General features: G+C 42.5%; 1 protein-coding gene across 1 annotated transcript; it reads right to left on the reverse strand.

The window, feature by feature from the left end:
- Positions 1-91: 91 nt before the first annotated feature.
- cep164 (centrosomal protein 164) lies at positions 92-21,416 on the reverse strand. Its single transcript, XM_088381368.1, has 40 exons — positions 21,187-21,416; positions 20,676-20,746; positions 20,425-20,536; positions 19,644-19,821; positions 19,216-19,323; positions 18,959-19,060; positions 18,572-18,666; positions 18,255-18,283; positions 18,144-18,187; positions 17,875-17,985; positions 17,602-17,685; positions 17,406-17,482; positions 17,150-17,273; positions 16,866-16,964; positions 16,734-16,795; positions 16,366-16,477; positions 11,833-16,004; positions 11,602-11,730; positions 11,326-11,521; positions 11,116-11,191; positions 10,683-11,027; positions 9,837-9,917; positions 9,659-9,770; positions 9,279-9,456; positions 8,904-8,993; positions 8,731-8,822; positions 8,559-8,641; positions 8,263-8,380; positions 7,958-8,126; positions 7,685-7,780; positions 7,301-7,395; positions 7,087-7,163; positions 6,738-6,849; positions 6,206-6,407; positions 6,010-6,087; positions 5,817-5,914; positions 1,127-5,689; positions 752-901; positions 589-659; positions 92-435 (listed from the first exon to the last, which is right to left on the reverse strand). The coding sequence occupies exons 2-39, from the start codon at positions 20,716-20,718 to the stop codon at positions 653-655; spliced, it is 12,699 nt and encodes a 4,232-aa protein (XP_088237494.1). The 5' UTR covers positions 20,719-20,746; positions 21,187-21,416; the 3' UTR covers positions 92-435; positions 589-652.
- Between the last annotated feature and the right edge of the window lie 79 nt (positions 21,417-21,495).

Raw genomic sequence — 21,495 nt, forward strand, 5'->3', positions numbered from 1 at the left:
TTCAGATTGTTTGTTGCAGGTGGGTGCCAAAATTATGAAGTCACTGAACAAACTCAAGACCTCAGTTAAAATGAAGTGAATGCAACGCACATAAAAGACATTTGTTGTGTTTTTTTAAAAACTGCAAAAATCAAGAACCTTGTGAAACATGAAAATGTATCTATTTCAAAACTCCTCACACATTAAGAGAACTGAACCCTGAAATGAGCATGTACTCCATCATTGCTATTCAATTAGCGGCCCACAACAACAATTGCGCAGTTGCAAAAAAAAAAAAACATTTTCCTACCATTAGATGCTCCTACAGAATCAATTTCAAACGCAGGCGCACACATTAAAACCGATCTACTGAGAACAGGTGTGGTGCTTCTGAACCTTCGGTCACAAAGCACAGAAGATCTGATGCTGTTACTTGGACCATGTGGGCGGACTGGCCTAATAAAAAAAGATGACATACATAAATAATTGTCATTCATTATAGGCCTGAAGGATTTTGAAGAATAATCAAACTGGGATTTTTTAGTTTTTTTTAATTTCCTGGGATTTTTTTAAATGTTCTGCTTTTATTCATTAGCACAAGCATGTTACCTTGCCATCGTTTCACAACTCCCACAGAAGATGGTATCGGTCAGATCCTTCATCTTCATGTCTCCTAGCTTCTGAGACATACAATCGGCAAACGTGAAATATTGCGCACGCTGTGCATCATTAAACTTAGCGGTGGGTCTCTAAGTACGACGATTTCACAAACCTCAGGTTTGAAAAAATTGACATTCTTCTGATCTTAGGTTGGCCCTCTTCTTTCTCCTTGTGGGCACATTCTGTTAATTCCTCCTTCTGGTCAGACATCAACAATGGGTCCTCGTCTCTCCTCTTGACCAGCAGACACTGGCGCAAAGCCCTTAACAGGTGCACAGATTGGAACATCATTTGATACTTCAAATTTATGTGAAAACATCATGAATATAATTTTTTTCGAGGGGGGGACATCTTTTCATTTTTCATTCCTCAAAGGAGTCTAAAAATACAACAACTGGTTCTTGAAGCAAAAATGAAGCTTCATTTTGCCATCACGAGTGTCAATTTCAGTAGCACCGCACAAACGTGATTAAATTTGTAAGCCTACCTCTGCCTTTCCTTGTACTCAAACTTCAGTTTCTTCTCCTCTTCTCCCCTCAGGCTCATTTGACGAAGCCGCAATTTTTTTTCTTTCTTGCTGGATATTCTCTCCTCCTCCTCGTCTTTCTCGCTTCGCTGATCAAGTTGGAAGACGCCCATTTTTTTATTCCTGACCTGCTCCAACTCCTCTTCTTCCGCTCTCCTCAGCTCCTCCTGGCGGAGATGCATTCTCTTCTCCTTCTTCCTTTTTAACTTCTCCATCTCCTCCTCCTCTTCTCTTCTGAGCCTCTCCTGACAGAGACGCATTCTCTGCTCTTTTTCCCTCCTTAGCTTGACCATCTCCACCTCCTCCTCCCTCCTAAGCTCATCCAGACAGAGACGTATCCTCTTCTCCTTCTCCTTCTGCAAGCGCTCCTCCTCCTCCTCTCGCTTGAGTTCCTCCAGGAGCCGACGCATTCTTTTCTCCTTTTCCCTTTTGAACTGTTCCGCTTCTCTCTCTTCCTCCTTCTTCAGTTCCTCTTGACGTAAAAGCATTCTCTTTTCCTTTTCCCTTTTTAACCTCTCCAACTCTTCCTCTTCCTCCTTCGTCAGCTCCTCCCGGCGAAGACGTGTTCTTTTCTCCCGCTCCTTCTTCAGTCGCTCCTCCTCTTCCTCTCGAATCAGCTCCATTTGCCGGAGACACGCTCTTTTCTCCTTCTCTCGGTTCAACCGCTCCTCCTCTTCCTCTCGCCACAGCTTCTCCTGCAGGAGGCGTGTCCTCTTCTCCTTCTCCCACCTCAAGCGTGCCACCTCGTCCTCCTCCTCTCGCTTCAGCTGCTCCCTGAGGAGCTGCGTCTTCCTCTCCTTCTCCTGTTTTAACAAACGCGCCTTCTCGTCTTCTTTACTCCTGAGCTCCTCCTGGCAGAGAAAAATTCTCGCTGCCTTTTCCCTTTTCAACCGTTGCACCTCCTCACTTTCTTGTCTCCTCAGCTCCTCCTGGCGGAGAAGTGTTCGATGCTCTTTTTCCTTTTTCAACCGCTCCATCTCCTCCTCTTCCTCTTTACTCAGTTCCTCGAGGCAAAGACGTGTTGTCTTCTCTTTCTCCTCATCCTCCGTACTCCCGTTGTCTCGATCGAGATACAATGGCTTCAATGTCTCTTGTCTCAAATAATCTGCATGCACCTTCTCACTCATCAAGCATTCCACATCTGCTCGTATCTTCTGGAGTTGACTTTTTGCTTTCCACCCTTTCTCTATTCCTTCATCCTGATCTTCTTGGCCTGACTGAGTTAGCTTTGCTCTGGCCTCTTCACTTGGCTGATTTTCCTTTTCCCTCACTGGTGACTCTGCATCCTCCTCTTTGATGAGCTCTTCCGGACACACCAATGTTCTCTTGATCTTCTCCCCCTCTTGGCAAAAGCGCAACCGTGTCTCCTTGTCAGTCCTCGACTTCTCGACGCTTTCTTCTTGCTCTCTCTTCAGCTTTTCCTGCCGGCCACGCATTTTCTTCAGCTTCTCCCTTTTTAACTTGTCCTCTTTGTCTCTCTTCAGCTCATTCTTCTGCTGACACGTTCTCGCCTCTTTCTCCTTTTTCAGAAGCTGTGCCTCCGCTTCTTCCTCCTTCCTCAGTTCCTCTCGTAAGAGACACATTCTACTTTCTTTCTCCTTCTTCATACGTTCCACCTCCTCTTCCTCTTCTCTCTGCAGTTCATTGTGGTAAACGCCGATTCGAATCTCTTTTTTCCTCTTCAAATGTTTTGCATTCTCCTCTTCCTCTCTTCGGAGCTCCTCCACGAAAACGCTCATTCTTCCCTCCATCTCTGTCTTGAATCGCATCTGCTTCTCCAGAATGAACTGCTCAACCTCCTCGGCTTCTTTCCTTTTCAGCTCGTGCAGGTGGAGCTGCAATCGGTTCTCCCTCTCGGTCTCCAGACGGTCGGCCGCCTCGTCCTTCACTCTCCGCAACTCCTCCAGGTGGAAGTGCATCTGTCGCTCTTTCTCCTTCTTCAAGCACTCAAACTCCTCGTTGACTTCTTTGTTGAGTTCCTCCAGGTAGAGTCTGACTTTTGCCTCCTTCACCGTCTTCAAACGCTCCAGCTCCTCTTCTTCCTCCCTCATCAGCTCTTGCTGTTGAAGACGCATTCTCTTCTCAAAGTCAATTTTCAAACGCTCAGCCTCCTCTTCTTCCTCTCTCCTCAGCGCTCCCTGGCAGAGGTTCATTCTTGCTTCCTTTGCGGTCTTCAAACGCTGCAACTCGTCTTCCTCCTCGCGACTGAGCTCCTGCTGGCGAAGACGCAATCTCATTTGCATTTCTTCTTTTTTGGTTCTCTCCTCCTCCTTCAACTTCTCCACCTCCTCTTCCTCTCGCCTTAGCTCCTCTCGGCAGCGCCGCATTTTCATTTCAATTTCCTGTTGGAAGCGCTCCATCTCCTCCTCCTCCACCCGACGCAACTTCTCCCAGTTGAGATGCACTTGGACGTCTTTTTCAGCCTTCAACTGCTCGGCGGCCTCCTCTTCCTCCTTCTTCAGCTCGGCCCTGCGGCGATGTACCCTCGTCTCCTTGGCTGTCTTCATCTGCTTGACCTCCGCCGCTTCCTCTTTTCTCAACTTGTCCCGACGAAGGCCCACTCGCGTCTCCTTCTCCGTCTTCAACTTCTTCATCTCCTCCTCTTCCTCTTTGCGGAGAGTCTCCTGGCAGAGCTGCAACCTCTTTTCCATCTCTGACTTTAATCTCGAGCCCTCCCTCTTCAACTCCTCCACCTCTTTTTCTTCCGCTTTCTTTAACTCTTGCCAGCAGGCACGCATTCGAGCCTCCTTTTCTGCCTTCAACTCTTCCCCTTCCTCCTTTTCCTCCCTTTTTAGCTTCTCCTGGTAGAGTTCCATTTTTACTTTCTTTTGCGCGTTCAGTTGCTCAAGCTCTTTCTCTTCCTCTCTGGCGAGTCTATCCCGGTGGTCGGACATTCTTTCCTCCAGCTCGCTCTTCAACTGCTCTGCCTTCTCCTCCTCCTCTCTCCTCAGCTTCTCCTGGTGCAGTTGAATTCTCATCTCAATTTCAGTCTTCAACTTCTTCGCCTCCTCGTCTTCCTCTTTCATCAGCTCTTCCCGGAACGAGCACATTCTCATTTCCATTTTTGTTCTTAAGTCGGCCGCCTCGTCTTGTTCTCGCCTTAACTTCTCCTTGCAGAGGGTGATCTCCATTTTTATCCTGGTCTCCTCCCTCTTCAACTCCTCAACCAGCGCCTCTTCCTCTCTTCTCAGCTCCTGTTGGCGATCTTGCATCCTTGCCTCCTTCTCAGTCTTCAAGACCTTCACCTCTGCCTCTTCTTCTCGAATCAGCTCTGCGTGGCAGAGATGCACTCGCGACTCCTTCTCTTGTTTCAACCGCTGGAGTTCCTCCTCTTCCTCTCTCCTCAGCTTCTCCATTTTCTTCTCCTTGTCCTTGGTTATCTTCTCTTCCTCCTCCTCTTCCCTTAGCATTTGTTCCTCCTCTTCCTCTCTTCTTTGCTGTTCCCGGTGCTGAGACATCCTTGCCTCTTTCTCTGCCTCTAATCGCTCCAACTCTTCCTCTTCCTCTCTCCTCACCTCCTCCCGGTGAAAACGAATTTGCTCCTCCTTTTCCTTCATCAAGCGTTCTTTCTCCTCCTCTTCCTCTTGTATCATCTTTTGATGAAAAAGATGCATTCTGGCCTCCTTGTCCCGTTTGAAGTTATTCGCTTCCTCCTCCTCCTCTTTCTTCCTTTCCTCCAGACGGAGACTTGTTCTCATCTCTTTCTCTCTCATGAACTCTTCCACTTCTTCATCCTCTGCTTTTTTGAGGAAGCACATCCTCTTTTCTTTTTCCCTCTTAAACTGTGCAACTTCTTCCTCCTCCGCTTTCTTCAGTTTCTCCAAGTGGAGCTGTCTTCTTAACTCTTCCTCCTCCCCTTCCTTCCTACACTTCTCCTGCCACAAATGTCTTCTCCTCTCCCTTTCCTTTTTGAAATGTTCCACCTTCTTCTCTTCTTCCGTACTCAGTTCCTCCTTATAGAGCGATATTCTACTTTCCATCTCCTTCTTTAAGCGCTCCATCTCCTCCTGTTCCTTTCTTTTCAGCTCCATCTGATATTGATGAGTTCTCGTTTCCTTTTCCTTTACTAAGCGCTCTGCCTCTATCTCTTCCTCTCTCTTCAGCTGCTCGAGGTAGCAGGAGATCCGCAACGCTGTCTCCTTTTTCAAGAGCTTCATCTCCTCCTCCTCTTTCTTAAGTTGTTCCTTATGGAGTCGACCTTCTTCCTCTTTGTTCCCGGTCAAACTCTTGACCACTTTTTTTACGAGTTCTTCGTGGGGGAGATGCTTTTGTATGTCCATTTCACACTTCAAGTGCCACACCTCGCCCTCATCTCCTCTCTCTTTTTGGAGAAGATGGATTTTTGTCTCCTTGCTCATGACATCTGTTCCCTCCTTCCCATCTTCCTTGCTTCTTTTCTCTTTCTTGACATTTTTCTGTCTATAATCACCCTTTTCGTTTTCATTCTTCCTCTCACTCGTCTCCTCTTCCGAGTTGATTTGATAGTTTTGGTTTTCTTCCACTGTGCTCTCAAACTTTGAAGGCCTAGGTAATAGAATACCAGGTTATTGAGGTTATTATTTTTAAACAAAAGAACAGTCAATGGTATAGTACTTCAGGAATTCTTTAGGTTTGACTACATCCAAAAATGTTAATGGTACACTTTACGTACCTCTTCTGAATCTCAGCCTTCTCACATTTTTCTTCTTCACTGCGCACCTTTTCAATATCTTTTGCCAAAATATGGGAATCCTGCAGGTCTCCCAACATCTTTTGGAGACAAAACAAAATAACCTGTTGTTTAGTCACTGACATATCAAGCTTTGATACAGCTCAATGAAAATGAGCGAATAGGAAACACGCACCTGCTGCTGTACTGTTTCCGAAATAGTCTTTGAAATTTCTTCAGATGAATCCACACGAATACTTCGTGAATTCTTCTTCTGTACATGCGCAGAGAGAAATCCAAAAACATATGGTGCACTTTTTCAAATCAAATCAAGCAGACAAACTTTGCTTTGTCTGGAAACCAATTTTGTGTGTGCTAATTTTGAGTGTTACCTTCCCCCTTTTATTTGCCTCCTTTTTTTCTTTGACTTTCTTCTTGCTCTTCTTTACCACAGAGGGCCCATCGACAGCGGCGCGCTGGATACGCTCACGCTCCTGAACCACCAGCTGACTGTAGTGCATTTTTGAAGGGTGTTCCCAAATGCACGTGTCTAATTGGCAGTTGTGGAAGTAAATGTTTCCACTTTCATCTTCTCTGGAGGGATCAAGTCACAAGAGAGTACATGAACAGGTCTTTTCCATGGTAGTATAAAACAAATACTGTAGTCCACAACCTGCTAGATGAACTCATTGTGGCAATGGTTGCCCATATTATCATTTTCCAACGTTTAGGTACTATTTAACATAAAACAATCATATTAACATGAAACTATCGAAATATTTGTCCTTTTAAAAGGTGTACAAAATTAATTTTCCTAAATTCCAAAAGTTATGAATTTCAGAAAAAGTGCTACATGCAAAATTACTGTCGTAACAAAAAAAAAAAAAAAACTCAATCTTTTCCTGATTGTGCATCTTGTCTTACCGCTCTAACCATCCCGGAGGCAGTTTTTCATCTATGGCCTCCTTGGCAAGCCACATAAGCTCTGGCTCTCTCTCTGGATCTATGCCTATGTCACGAGCATATTGCATAATCTCTGAAAAGCAAATTAAAGAGATACATGGAAATTGAGAATTTGTTATAATGTAACACCCCACTGCTTTCCTTTCAGATCCATCCAATAGAGCATGAAGAACTAATATTCTATTTCGTTGCTAATGATTTGATGACATGACAAAATAATATCAAAAAGCACTTGAAATCAACTTTTCCCCTAAGAAAGCTGTTAAATTAAGTGCCCTAAGTTTTTAATGTTGATCATTGTAGCGTGTACCTTCCTCAGAAAGTTCTTCATCCTTGTGCTCTTCGTGGGTTGGTAGACTGCTTGTGCTTGCTCCAGACACAAGGTAGCTAATAAAGGAAGGGTTACATTACCTTCTGTTTGAATAGGAAACAATAATAAATGACTGAACCAGTCTGGAATCGAAAAGTACAATGAATTTTATCACTGATATAGTTCCCCAGGAGTAACGTAAGAGTAAGCAAACCTCTTGGTACCATCACTGTCCCATTTTTCTTTTGCATCAGTCTCCAGTCGACTGTCACAAATCCAGCTGCCAGACTCACCAAACTCTGCTCGTTGCTTCGAGACAGAAAACAGGATAAAACAACTTTTCAGTTAAGGGTTTCTGGAAAACAATTGGAATAGTCGGTAGATGTCAAGAGTGTCAAATCCAGGTACATAAAGTAAAACCCTGCCACAGTTTGGCTTTAGCCACAAGTGCTTCTTATCAACCGAGTTAGCAGGTGATCGAGCTCTTGGAAGCTAGTGAGCTCCTGGTTTCCACTTTCTGGACCTGGATCTGTCACCTCTGATAAATGCGATGCAAGATTTGTTATTTGGTTTGGTGAGTGGCAAACTGCGCACGTACCTGTTGCAGTGTCGTTTCAATACTGTGGTTGTCATGATCGATCACTTCTGGCTTGGTCCTCTCCTCAGTTGAGTCAGCATCAGCGCCTCTGCAATCCTTTTTTGCACACATGTAGTTAGTACCTTGACATTGTCTTAAAAGGTGCTTTTTGCAAAAAAAAAAAAAATTGGACTGTAATAACCCACGTGTATTTATCCCTTCAAAGTTAAAGGTGGAATATACAGTTTAAAAACAATTGGTCATACAAGCATGGGTTAAAAGGTTCACACTTACGCTGTTTGTTTTCTCCGTGTGTTGTTGGCCTTCCGATGCCAAGAGAGCAGCCTGCTGTAAGCGCTCACGCTCCTGAGCCACCAATTTGCGGTAGTGCGCATCGCAAGGATGTTCCCATGTAGATGTGGCTGAATGGTAGTTGTAATAGAAAATATCCTCACTTTCCAGGCTGTGGAGATGTATAGTCAGCATTTTTTATGAATTACTGTACTAGCAATAAGTTATGCATCTTGGGTGTGTTTGGTGGGTTATTTTCACAAGCTATGGTGAAAGATGTGTCATTTATTTTTTAAAAGCGCAATTACACTTTCAAAGAAATCCAATCTGGAGGAAGTCGGGCAAACATGGCCTCCTTGGCCAGATACATCAGGCCAGGTTCTTTCTCTGGATCGATGCCCATATCCTGAGCATATTCCTTGATGCCTGATGAGGTAGTGGAAAAACAAAGCAACAAAGACCGTCGGAATATTAGCATAGAATATTATAAGAGTGAGTGCCAGCGTCTTGAATTGCAAATTAAGACCGATATTTAGTCTTGTAGCACAAAGTTAAGTTAATGCATTTAAAAGGTAGGTTTGATTATGGGCAACAGATTTTGTACCTTGTTCAGAGAACTCAAATTCTTCATCTGGGTGCTCCTCAAGGATTTGCAGTCCACCTTTGGTTGCTGCACATTCAAGGTAACTAGACAAAAACAAAATGGCATATTTTTGTGAAGTTGAAACAGTAATTTTAGAAATATGACCACATGTTATAATAATATTCCTACAAACCTTTCAGCTGCTGTGATGTTCTTATTCTTCACTTCATGCTCCTCTTCAACTACTCTCTCTAAAAGATCACAGCTGAAAAACTCTCCCGATAGCTTTACAAGAGAGACGGAAACAATTTTGACAAAATTATGACAGACATAACCAAAGTAGGCATGTCGTGCGCAGGGACGTACCTGTTGCTGTGGTGAATTGCAACCGCGGTCCACAGAACTAGCCATGCTAATACTTTCTTCTGCTGGTTCTAGATCAGTGTCCCTTGAGATCTAAGGTGTAACCACATACAAAAATACCTTATGTAGGTTAAAGATGGCATAAAAAGCCAGTTCTATTACTTGATTATGTCTTGAGTCTTGGATGTTATTATGGATCGTAGATAATATCCTTAAATTCTTAAATTGTGGGAACTATTCAATTGACTATAGGTTAGAAAGGATTAGGTAAGCAGTGGCATTCGGTTTTACATTTTATACATCTTCGCTTCATTAAAATTCTGTTTGGTAGCATCAACTTACTCCTGTTTTGAGTGATTCGTTCGTCCTTTACTTTACCTCCAGTTTTTCCTTCACTTTTTTATTCTTCACAAGAGGCATCCCATCAACAGCTGAATTGAGGAGACGCTCGCGCTCTTGAACCACCAGCTGACAGTAGCGCGCTTTGCAGGGATGTTCCCGAATGGATGTGTCTAATTGGCAGTTGTAGTAGGACATTTTTCCACTCTCATCCTCACTGCAAGTATCAAGTCAGAAGATTTAAGTCAAAACAAAGATCACAAGCTCCAATTTATACATTCACATAAAGCTGATATCTCCTTGAACGGCGAATACTTGTGAACATTTGGGGCTTTGGTCAAGTTTTTTTTAATTTATTTATTTATTTATTTATTTTACATATGCCTTTCATATATATTTTATTATTTTTAGTGATTTACCGTTCTAACCATCCTGTCGGTAGTTGGGTAACCATGGCTTTCTTCGCAAGCCACATAAGCTCTGGCTCTTTTTCTGGATCAATTCCAATGTCTTGCGCATATTCCTTGAGCTCTGGTGGAGAAAAAAAAAATCAGTTGGGAAATTACATCTGGACAACTGATTAGAAAAAGTGTTTACCCTTTTCAGAGAATTCAAATTTGTCCTCACTGCGTTCCTCGACGACCTCCGTGCCGTGCATGACTGCTGCAGACATGTTGCCTTGCAGGGTTTACAAACTAGTCGGTATTTGTGTTACTCAGCTTGACATTTAAAACGGGCGACAACAATTACGAACGCATTCCATTTATGGCGAAGACAGCGAGAATCTTTTCGGGAAACTTGGCTTAAGTCAATCTATTTCGTCACGGTGTCGTCACAAAGGTTGTCAGTCCGTCATAGAATGTCTCTTTCAAGTGGGGAGAAACGGAAAGGTTTTGTCCATCGCACGTCCAATCGCTCCTCCACTTTGGTCACAATAGATGTTCAGTCACTAAACGCATAGTTTTATTAACTTATTTTAGTAGATGTTAAAAAAAAAACGTGAAATTTATATATGTAGAATCGTCACGGAGTAAATGATTGCAATAATATTGTTTTAAACATTATGCTTACAAATAATAAGCAATTAAAATCCAGAATTTAGGTAGAAATCAGCATTTGGATTATTTCTGTGTTGAATCTAGAAATTGTGTCATGGGGTTTTTTTCTGAAAAGGATGACTGTTTTTTTCATACGAGTTTTACTTTTTTAATTAATAGACCCTACTGAAACAAATACACCTTTCTATCATTCTAATATATTAAGGCACTTTTATAATTTTAGATAAGATTAAATATTTGTTTTCCTACTGCTTCTGGAATCTCTGATTTGAGAGAAATAATGCATTTATTGGCTATTTTTGACTTCACCAGATTGATATTCTACAGAAAGAGTTTTGCAGGATAAAATGTATGTACTGCATCAACTACTAATAAGAATGCCTTCACAGTGGAGAAGCAGTCCATTGTGAATTTTGTCTTTGGAAACGATAAACCGTGATCTCATTGAATCTATTCAGGCCCAGCTGACTACAATAGCCAACAGAAGGATTCATCATGTATGTTTCTTTCAAGGATGTGGTGATGAAGGGGTTTGCAGGCAGTGCTGCTTTTGCGTGACTGAGCAGGGACTCTGAGGTCGCCAATGAGGGATGAGTGGTGCTGTAGGTAGGTGTGGTGTTCCTGAGATGGGGAGCTGCCAGAGTTAGCCTAAAGGGTGAGGGATATGCAGTTTTGGTCCTCTGAGAAGTTGATCTGAAAGCACTAAATATCTCGTGTTGGGGCTCCGGAGCTATGGATAAGAAATAAGAGACAGTTAAAGTTGTATTGTACTTAGTATTTTGGGTTGTCAATAAAAAGTGTAATAAGAACAATACTACCTGGCCCATTCGTTGGTGATAAAGTGCTATGGAACCCTGGGTTGAAACTCTTCTCTCGTGCATGCTGAGAGACAATCTAAATCAGGAAATTGCTTGGTTTACCCCATTGGACATTTCAATACCATTTCAAAGATAACTTGGCTATAGGTTATTTATTGATCAGACATGTTTTTAAGACAAAAAGATGAAAGTATTTAACAGGTACCATACCTCTGGATTTAAACAGGTCAAGTTCTCTGTCCTGTCTTCCTGAAATCTGGTTCTCAGTTCATGCAGGTCCTCTTCTGGCTCCGCCTTAATGCGCTCAAAGAATTGCCTCCTTTCAGCCTTCATGTTGTCATTTTCAGCTTCCCGTTCGTCTTCGATTGCGAGGCAAAGCGCTCTGATGGCAGCTTTACGGTCCTGCCTGAACCCAAGCGTGGTCACACGTCATCAATTTTCTCAGCCTTTCCTTTGCACTGTTTTGTGTGAAAATGTATGCCAAACCTGAACTGTAATTGATCTTCATCTCTGTCCATCCAGGCAGATTCTGTTAATTTCTCCTTCTCCTCAAACATTTTGTCCAACAGGGTCTCCTCATGTCTTCTCTTGACCAGGAGATACTGCCGCAAAGCCCTGTATGTGAGCAATCGATTAAACATCTTGATACTTGTAAAAAAAACGATAATGAATGCCTTACACAAATAAATGTTCATAGAACAAATACAATTCTCCTACTTCAGCCTTTCCTTGTACTCAGTCTTGAGTTTTCTCTCCTCAGTTTCCCCCCACTGGTTTATTTGTCGGAGCCGCATTCTCTTCTGCTTCTCAGCCTTCAATTTGTTGATCAACTCCTCTGTTTCTCTCTTCAGCTCATCCTGGAGACAATCCATTCTATTCTCACTTTTGACCTTTAACCGCTCTGCGTCGTTATCCTCCTCTGTCTTCAGATTATCTTGAGAGTAATGCGTTCGCTTCTCCTCCATTTTGAACTCGTCGTCTTCGGCGTTCCTCGATGTTTCCTGGCTGTGACGTGTTCTCTGAACCTGAACCTCCTCCTGGATATGAGATGTCTTCTCTTTTTCGTTCCTTGATTGTCTGACCTGGGCCGTTTCCTCTGCTGCCTCCTTGTCCTCTTTCCTCAGGTCCTCTCGAGTCCTTTTCTCCTTCTCTCCGTGCTTGTTCTGTTCCTCCTGGTGGAGCCAAGTTCTTCCCTCATTTCCCCACTTGGATTGCCCATCTTCAACCTCACTCTGCATCTTCTCATGTAGGAGACTCATTCGCATCTCTTTGTCTCTCTTCAGCCTCTCTGCCTCCTCCTCTTCCTCTTGCTTCAGTTCTTCCAAAAGGAGACAAATTCTCTGCTCCTTTGCTCTCTTTAAATTGTCTGCCTCAATTTCTTCATCTCTTCGGAGCTTCTCTTTGTACTGGCGCATTCTTGTGTCCTTTTCTCTTTGTAACTTCTCCACTTCCTCTTCTTCCTCTTGCTTCAGTTTTTCAGCGATAAGAAAAATCCTTCTTTGTTTTTGCCTTTTTAAAAAATCCTCCTCTTCCGCATCATCTTTTCTTACCTCCTGCTGGACATGCGTTTTATTTTCCTGTCTTGACCTTTCTACCTGCTTCTGACTCCCCACCGGGCCTTCCTTTTCCTCATCTCCTGAGGAGCACCATATCTCATCTTCCTCATCCGCCACTTCATCTTCATGGAAACTTGTTTGTGTTTCAATTTTTTTTATCAATCTAATTTTGATATCTTCCTCTGTGCAAATCCCTGATTTTGTCTTCTCTTTCTCTGGACGTTCTGCCTCATCCTCAATCTCCTTCAATTCCCCCTCGCTGAGCGACATTCTCAGCCCCGTTCCCAAGCTCCCTTCCTCTTCATCCTCATTTCTCAGTTCATCTTTAGAGAGTTCCCCCTTAAACTTCTCCTTCCTGCGTGGCCACGATTTTGCCTTCTCTCTCTCAAACTGCTGTTCCTTATCCTCTTTCCTCATCACCTTCTTCAGATGGAGCTGCATCTGCCCCTTTTCCTGCTCATCCTCACTTCTCGACTCATCTTCACGGAGCATTCTCTTTCTCTCGATCTCCCTCCTAAAGAGCTCTTTTGCTTCTTTCTTTGCGCTGCGCTCCTTCATACGAGGCCATGTTTTTGTCTTCTTTCGCTCCAACTGTTGTGCCTCATCCTCTTCTCTCCTCAGCTCCACCTGGCGGACCAACGATACGATCTTCTCCTTGTTGAAGAGCTCTCCCTCATCATCTTCACTTCTGGAGCCCTCTTTATGGAGACTTGTTTGCGTCTCCGTTCCCCCTATGAAGAGCCCTTTCACTCCTTCCCTTGTGCCGTGCTCCTTCCTGCAGGGCCACGATCTCGTCTTCTCTCTCCTAAATCTTTCAAACTCATCTTCTCTCATCTCGTGGCGGAGCGGCACTCTGCTCTCTCTTTCCCAGAAGCCGACTTCCTCATCTTGACTTCTTAGTCTTCCCCCACGGAGTCTTGTTTTTGCCCCAATGTGCCTTACATAGTGCACTTCCACTTCTTCCTCTGTGCTGGACTCCTGGCTTGGCCACGACTGTGTCACCGCCGTCTCGTCTCCATGGAGCATTGTTCTTGACTCCATCTTCCTTGGAAAGTTCCACGCCACTTCTTCTTCTGTGCTTGACTCCTGGGTTAGCCACGATTGTGTCCTTTCTTTCTCCTCTCCATGGCACATTGTTCTTGAATCTATCTTCTTTGCAAATTGCCCTTCCACTTCTCCTTCTGTGCTCAACTCCAGGCTTATCCATGATTGTGTCATCTCTCTCTTCGATTTGTCTGCCTCATTGTCGCTTTCCAGTTCCTCTCCACGGTCCTTCTTTGGTCTCTCCATCTCTCTCCTAAAAAGCCCTTTTGCTTCTTTCTTTGTGCTGTGCTCTTTCCTGCGAGGCCATGATTTGGCCTTCTCCAACCTTCTCTCCTTGTTCTGTCCCTTTAGCCGTTTTGCCTTCTTTCCCTCACTGCTAGACTGAATATTTTTTTGCCCAGCGCTTTCCATGATCAAAGGTTTTTCCTCTTCTTGCAACCCCTCCAGGAGGTGATGTGATCTCTCTGTCATTTCCCTCCATAATTTCTCCAACTCATTCACCTCTTGTCTTCTCAGTTCTTCTTGGAAGACACTCATTCTCGTCTGTCTTTCCCTCTGTAGCTGCTCCACTTCTTTTTCTTCTTCTCTTTTAAGCATCTCCTGGTGAAGGCACATTCTGGTCATTTGTTTTCTCTTGAAAGATTCCACCTCGTCCTCTTCCTCTCTTCTCAGCCTCTCCTGATAAAGCCTGATCCTCATCTCTTTGCCCCTCCTTAGCCACGCAACCTCCTCCTCTTCGTCCTCTCTGCTAAGTTGATCGGTTAAGAGAGAGTTCCTCAAATCATTTTCCCGCATCAACTGCTCGTTCTCTTCTTCTTCTCTCCTCATTTCCTCTTGGTGCAGCTGCATCATTTTGTCTCTCGTCGTTTGCTCCTCTTCATGTCTCTTGAGTTCCTCTTGCTGTCGTAAGTGTGTTCTCATGGCCCTTTCCCTTTTCCTTTGCTGAGCCTCGTCTTCCTCCCTGCGAAGCTCCTCTTCATGAAGACGTTTGCTCCTTTCAATGTCATTTTTCAACCTCTCCTCCTCCACCTGCTTTTCTCTCAGCTGCTGTTCCTGGCTTAGATGAAATCGAACATTCTTCTCCTTCTTCAAAACGTCTGCCTGCTCCTCCTCCTCTCTCTGGAGCCCCTCCAGGTGGTGCTGCATTCTCATCTCCTTCTCCCGCTTCAGTTGCTGTGCTTCTTCTTCTTCCTCACATCTCAGCTCTTCCAGGTAGCGACGGATTCTTTCATCCACCTCCTTCTTCAAGAGCGCCACCTCCTCCATTTCCTCTTCCATCAGCTCCTCCTTTTGTTGAAACATCCGTGTCTCCTTTTCCCTCTTCAACTGCTCTGCTTGCTCCACTTCCTCTTTCCTGAGCACTTCGAGGCAGAATTGCCGCTTCATCTGCTTTTGCATCATTAACTGCTCTGCCTCCCTTTGAGCTCGATTGAGCTCCTCTTCAAAGAAACATTTCCTCATGTCGATTTCCTTCTTCAACCATTCCTCCTCCTCCTCTTCCCCTTTTCTCAGTTCTTCCCGGCGGTGACGAAGTCTCATTTTCTTTGCGTGCTTCAATCTCTCCACTTCTTCCTCTTCCTCTTTCCTCAACTCCACCTTTTGTCGACAGACTCTTGTCTCTTTTTCCGTCATCAATCGAGCAATCTCTTCCTCTTCCTCGCTTATCAGCTCCTCCTTTTGTCGACTAGTCCGTACCTCCTGGATGTGCCTCAATTGCTCTATCTCCTCTTCCTTCTGGCAGGGAAGCATTTGCATCTCCAGTTTCCATTTGAACTGCTCTGCTTCCTCCTCTTTATTTTTCAAAAGCTTCTCCTGACAATCCGTAAGGAGTTTCTCCTTGTGGAGATGTGTTGTCTTCATTTCAATTTCAAATTGATAAATCTCCTCCTCTTTCATGCTCGATGCTTCCTGGTGAAGCCGTACACTTGTCTCCTTGTCCCTCATTAACTTATCTTCTCTCCTTATCGCCTCATTTTGTTGCCACATTTGTTTGTCTTTCTCTATCCTCAATTCCTCCATTTCCTCCTCTTCCTCTTTGCTCAACTGGTCTAGATGGTGACGCAACATAATTTCCTTTTCCCTCTTTGACTGCTCCGCTGGCCCATCTTCATCTCTCATCAGTTCCTCCTGGCAAAAGAGTGTACTCAACTCTTTTTGCCATTTTGATTGCTCAACATCCAGAAAGATCTCCTTCCGGAGTTGTATTTTTTTCTCCATCTCCCTTTCAAACAGCTCCATCTCCTCCTCCTTCTCCTCTTCCGTCTTTCTCAGCAGTTCCTTAGGTGCTACCTGTTGACAAGGTAATTCATAAATATACACCTGGTAAGAAGTTTGGACACATTTAATATTTTAAGTCTTGTGTTTTAGAGAGCGCTTCACAGTGTATTGGAGGTTAGCACTCGGACATTCTTATGTGGAGATTGGGTTTTCTACATGTGGTCAATTAAATTTCAGCCCATTTCCAAACTTTTCAAAGTAGACGACAACATTATTGGCGTGAAATGTGATTGCTGTGACTACTGATATGTTCCAAAAAATATGACTGTTGGTGATTGTTCCTAAAATAAGTTAGTGCGTGATCAAATACAGCCAATGTAAATTACTCCACAGAGACTTTGACACACGTTCATGTGCTCAAACATCCACTCACATCACTTGTTTTGGGGAAGTCTTCTTTGTGCTTAGCTAGTGAGCGCCCACAAGTAACACCGCACTGGATGTCCTCATCTTCAACAGAGGAGTCGTTCCCCGACTCGTCTTGGCTACAGGGAGGACAATAGTACAAAAACACACAAAAAAACACAGATAGCGCTCTGAAATTGTATTTTATTTTGTAATTTTGGAGTTTTCATGTCATTTCTTTGAAAATGACAACTTATTGCATTTAACACAAAGTGATGAAGCCAGCTCAGCTAAAAGGCGTAAAGTGTTCTTAGATAATCAGAACAGTCCGATTGTGATTGATTTGATGTTTTTAGGCTAATAGTTGCTTTCATGATTGAATTTAGAAGAACAAACCTCTTACTACTAGTCTCTGTCTCAAAAACAGAATCACTGCTGTCCAAAACTCTTTCTGAAACCTGAAAACACAACAAGAACAAAATAATGATCAAGTTTTGATTAATCATTAATTAATTCATTCATTTATACCTCCTGCTCTGGTGATTCTGGACTTTGGTCGTCAGACTGGACCTCAAGCTCAGTTATCTCCTCTGCTGGATCTATAACCCTGATGGCCACTTCTGAGTCCTACGGTACAAATACAAACACAAACATGTACATTACATCTTAATCCACCCTCTCAAAATAAAATGAAAACAAACAAGCAATGAAGAAGAAAAAAAAATCTTTGTGGAAGCAAATGAACTGAAACACAGTATCTATATTGCCATTGCACTAAACTTAAACTAATACTTTAACCATCAGCCACTAACTGTTAAGGGTGAGTCTTCTTCCTCATCATCTGAACCCTCAATATCAAAAGTGCCTGTGTTGTATCCATCCTTTGGTTTACTCCAGATGTATTTGCTTGATGACTCATTTCTTGATTCTGCTTGGCTGCAGGCAGCGATAAGAAGAGTGGGGAATTGCTTTTAAAAATTTAACCACAAATTCGATCAGTCACTATTTTCTAGAAATACTGTAACAGAATATTCTAGAAAACAAAAACAAAAAGATCACAAGACAAACCTTTTGGGAGCCTCAGTCACCTGATCTGCCCGTTCTTTGACATCCATCTCTAGCAGATAGTCAAAGCAAAGAGGATTCTTCAGGACACAAATAGGACAAAAAGCAAACTTTTAATTCAACACTATCAAGTCAACAAGATCTCAGGAGAGCCCCTGCAACTATTTTGTTTTGCTATTCATCTACTGGTGTTGCTCACTTCCTTTTCAGCCATGAGACCAATATCTACTTGATCATCTTCCCTGGTATGCATAATACTCAAGAATCCACTGCGAAAGAAACCCTGACAAAATAAAATATGCACAGAACATTCAAGTTTTGCTGGAAAAACATTTGTTACAGCCAACTATCAGCAGCAAGTGTACAGAATTGTACACTCGCACAAAAAAAAAGTTTGTTTCACTATCAAAAAAGTAGTTCTGCCAACAACTGAAGCAATTATATTCAATGAGCAATTGTGATATACGGTTACCTCTTTTGCAGAGATGTCATTGTCTTTATGATCACTTCTTGAAGGTGCATAGAAAAAACATTCACCCTTCCCAAAGCCTAAAACACTCAAGAATCCTCTGTAAAAAGAACGCTGACAAAGCAAAAATTTTCAATGGACCACCTTATTGTGTTTTGGAGTAGATTGAAATGGATTCAACTGTCGATTAAAAAACTTTTGACGAAATACTACACTCGCCATCGGCAAATTTTACACATATTTGATAAAATCATTATTTATCAGTTACTTACTCCAGGTTTATTCAAAATGTCTTTCTCCTGGTCCTCTTTGGCTGCTGGGTCACAAACAGCATCAGTGCTCTGATTGTGTTCTAGTTTATGATCCACTATTGTAATACTCACCAGAGGAGTCATTTCCTGATTCATCTGGGCTGAAGAAGTATTGAACGAGAGGTGTAAATCAATTTAAGTTGTATTACCAAACAATAAAATAAATAAACCAATAAATAAACTAATAAATAAACCAATAAATAAAAAAATAAAGGTCAAAAGTGACACACACACGTGACATCATAATGAAGACGAGTCCAAGTAATTCTGTTCTGTCAGAGCTAACATTGTAAAATAGTTAGGAAAATTTTAGGACTTATCAAATGATTTTTATTGTCTGTTTATAACATTAATGACATCATGAAACAAAATGAAAAACCAAAACAAACCTCTTATCAGTATCAGTCTCCTCATCTTTTTCATCCGTCTCCAGCTGACTATCACAGTAAATAGAATTGTCGGAGATCGGAAATCCGCTAGACAGCTTATTATTTAATTAGAAAAGACAATAATGAAAGATTATATACTACATGCCTTGAAAGAGCGGAAAAGTGTGGAATAAGTTAAAATAATTTAGCAAAATCTCACAAGTCAACACTAAGCCATTAAGGGTCACAATGAGTGGATTATAGATAAATGTATAACCATATATATAAATGAGCTTTATTATTCACATGTACAACCAAATTCTCTGCATTTTAAGCTGAAGTTTGAAGTTTTTTTTGAGCACCCTGAGAAAACACAGGATAACATTGGCTAGAACCAAGTTCATGCACCTGTTGCAGTGGCGAGCCGCTACTCTGGTCCCAAGAATGGGCCTTATCAAGAAGGATTTCCAACTTCTCTGCTAGACCGTCACTAACAGTGCCCCCAGAGTACTAGATGTGGTCACAAGTGCACACATGTTAAAGCAACACACACATGCAGATGAATAAAACAATTTAACTTCAACACACATTATATAATTCTACATGACAGCAAAATTTCATCTGAAATCTTAAGACGTGACAAGTGTACACGTGTGTTAATGTACCTCCTTTTCTGAGAAGATGACATCGTCGTCAAAGCTGATCAGTGTCAAGGATGTTGATTCATCACACTTGCAGCTTATTAAACTTAAGAATCCACTGAAGAAACGTGCCTAAAAAAGGAAGAAGCACAATATTTGCTTGCGATCTGGTGAAGGATAGAACCAAGTCGAAGGAGGAATTTAACAGGAGAGCAGGAATCAATTAAAAAATAGGGTCAGACAAATATGAATTTATTTCAGGTCATTGTCACCCTAGAATCTAGATGCTTACTACATTGGATGGAGTCAGAGATCTGTCAACTGGACAAAGAGCTGAAGGACAGCAATTTGTGTGATTCCAAATATATATATACACCATTAGTCAGATGGGAGAGACTCCGTCTCACCCTTGTGGGTGGAATGGCGGGGGTATTTATCTTTAAGCCACTCACTGCGTGTGTATTATTAGTCTCCTCAGCCTCTTTTCTGTCCAGTTGGATTGCACCGGTGCGCTGGATACGCTCACGTTCCTGAGCCACCATTTTACGGTACTGCACTTTACAGGGGTGTTCATTCGTGGTTGTCTGCAAATAGTGGTTGTGAAATATTGGCTTTCCACTCTCATCATAGCTGTAGGGGTAAAATCAGTTGGAGTCAAGAGTAGAACTTAATTGGCACATTGAAGAACCAAATTATAAAATAAACAGCAAAAAAAGTCCATGGCACACTCAGGTACATTCATAAGCACATCATCATAGTTAGTGAACCCTTATTATTCATAGAAGCCAAATGGCAATCCTCTTTAATTGAGGTTTCCCTAAAATGTTTAGAATTCCCTGTACATACAGGTAGAAGGCACAAGGGGACGCCAAAGCATAACAGTTTCTCAACTCACTTCAACGAGTAGTTCCTTGGCACCGATGCCACAAGATGGTGGTAAAGTTGTATTATAAACAGGTCAAACCGTGAATGCTGACATGAATGTCGCTCCATCTTTCTAAATATTGCCACATCAAAATGGCTGACAGTTTTGTATCATCTAAGCCCGGGTCAGTCATCCACTGGCGCACTTAACAGGTGTGTTAATCGAATATGCAATATCTTGACGTCATCATCTAACCACTAATTAGCAGCAGGTACTTTGCAGGTGGAAAAGTGCTAAATAAATAAACAAACATAAGTCACTTATGGAAAAACCATAAAGAAGTCAAAATGGAGGCCTGCATCACTTACCTTTCAGTCCATCCTGGGGGCAGATGGGCAAATATAGCTTCCTTAGCTAGATACAAAAGCTCTGGCTCATTCTCTGGATCAATTCCTATGTCCCGTGCATACACCCTGATATCTGATAGAAATAACAGGAATTAATATCGACCTGTGGACAGTTATCGGATTCAGCCAGCCCCAAAATGGACACATATGTGTCTAACATGGAGTAATTGGATTGAATGTTTAGGCATAGAATATGCTTACACAGTGCCTACCTTCTTCAGAGTGATCAGACTCTGGATTCTTCAAGCTACTCATAGCTACTGCTGACAGCTCACAAGAAGGCCTATATTATGTGAAAATAAATTAATAATAATAATTGTTATTTTACCTATAAGCAGACAAGACATGAGCGTTATGGAAGCAAAAGACGATCCCTCGGTAATTTTGGAGAACAAATCTGATGTCAAAAGCATTTTCGTCACACACGTCGTCACACACGTGACAGGTGAAGGATGCTTCATGGCAAATGTTTCATTCAAATCTTTTGGGAGAAATGCTCATATAATAGCAGCGCATAATCCTAAAACCAAGCAGCTATTTTACTTGTCCTAGATTCTGGGGGAGGACTGACGCTAACAGGTTGTTGTTGTTTTTAAATGGTACATGCAAAACCGGTTACATGTTAAAACTGTCTCGCGCTTCGCCAGTCTGCTATTTTTATTTGGTTACATTTGGGAGATGAGTATCTTTTCAAGGCGTGTACAAAAAAATTCGTCAGCTCACCTTCAAGCATGACGTCACCTTCCGTAGGACTTGAAACCACGGCTACCGTACGTGTCCCACCGAATGTGCACACTTCTCATATTGCACTACATTTTAATCACGTGCACGCGCGCGCGCGTGTGTGCTATTTCCAACTCTAACCCGAACTAATTCATATCTTAGGAAACTACTAGTTATGTAAATAAGAAAAACAAACTATAAGAGACTCATTTGTTCTATGCTTGATTTTTGTTGTTTGATTGAGTCACTGACATTGATTCATATCCTGTTTTTTTTTTTTTTTTTATGTGGCTGCTTTGACTTTTTGGG

Source organism: Syngnathus floridae, chromosome 7 (genome assembly GCF_059516105.1).
Source record: "Syngnathus floridae isolate MCC-2025c chromosome 7, RoL_Sflo_1.0, whole genome shotgun sequence".
NCBI classification, from domain to species: Eukaryota; Metazoa; Chordata; class Actinopteri; order Syngnathiformes; family Syngnathidae; genus Syngnathus; species Syngnathus floridae.

Excerpts from the sequence above, each read along its gene's own strand:
- cep164 (XM_088381368.1), bottom strand. The coding sequence starts at position 20,718 with ATGAGTAGCTTGAAGAATCCAGAGTCTGATCACTCTGAAGAAG. Across the intron at positions 19,822-20,424 it reads CCCCCAGGATGGACTGAAAG|CTATGATGAGAGTGGAAAGC; the intron begins GTAAGTGATGCA and ends TTACCCCTACAG. Across the intron at positions 6,850-7,086 it reads TGAAGAACTTTCTGAGGAAG|AGATTATGCAATATGCTCGT; the intron begins GTACACGCTACA and ends TTTGCTTTTCAG.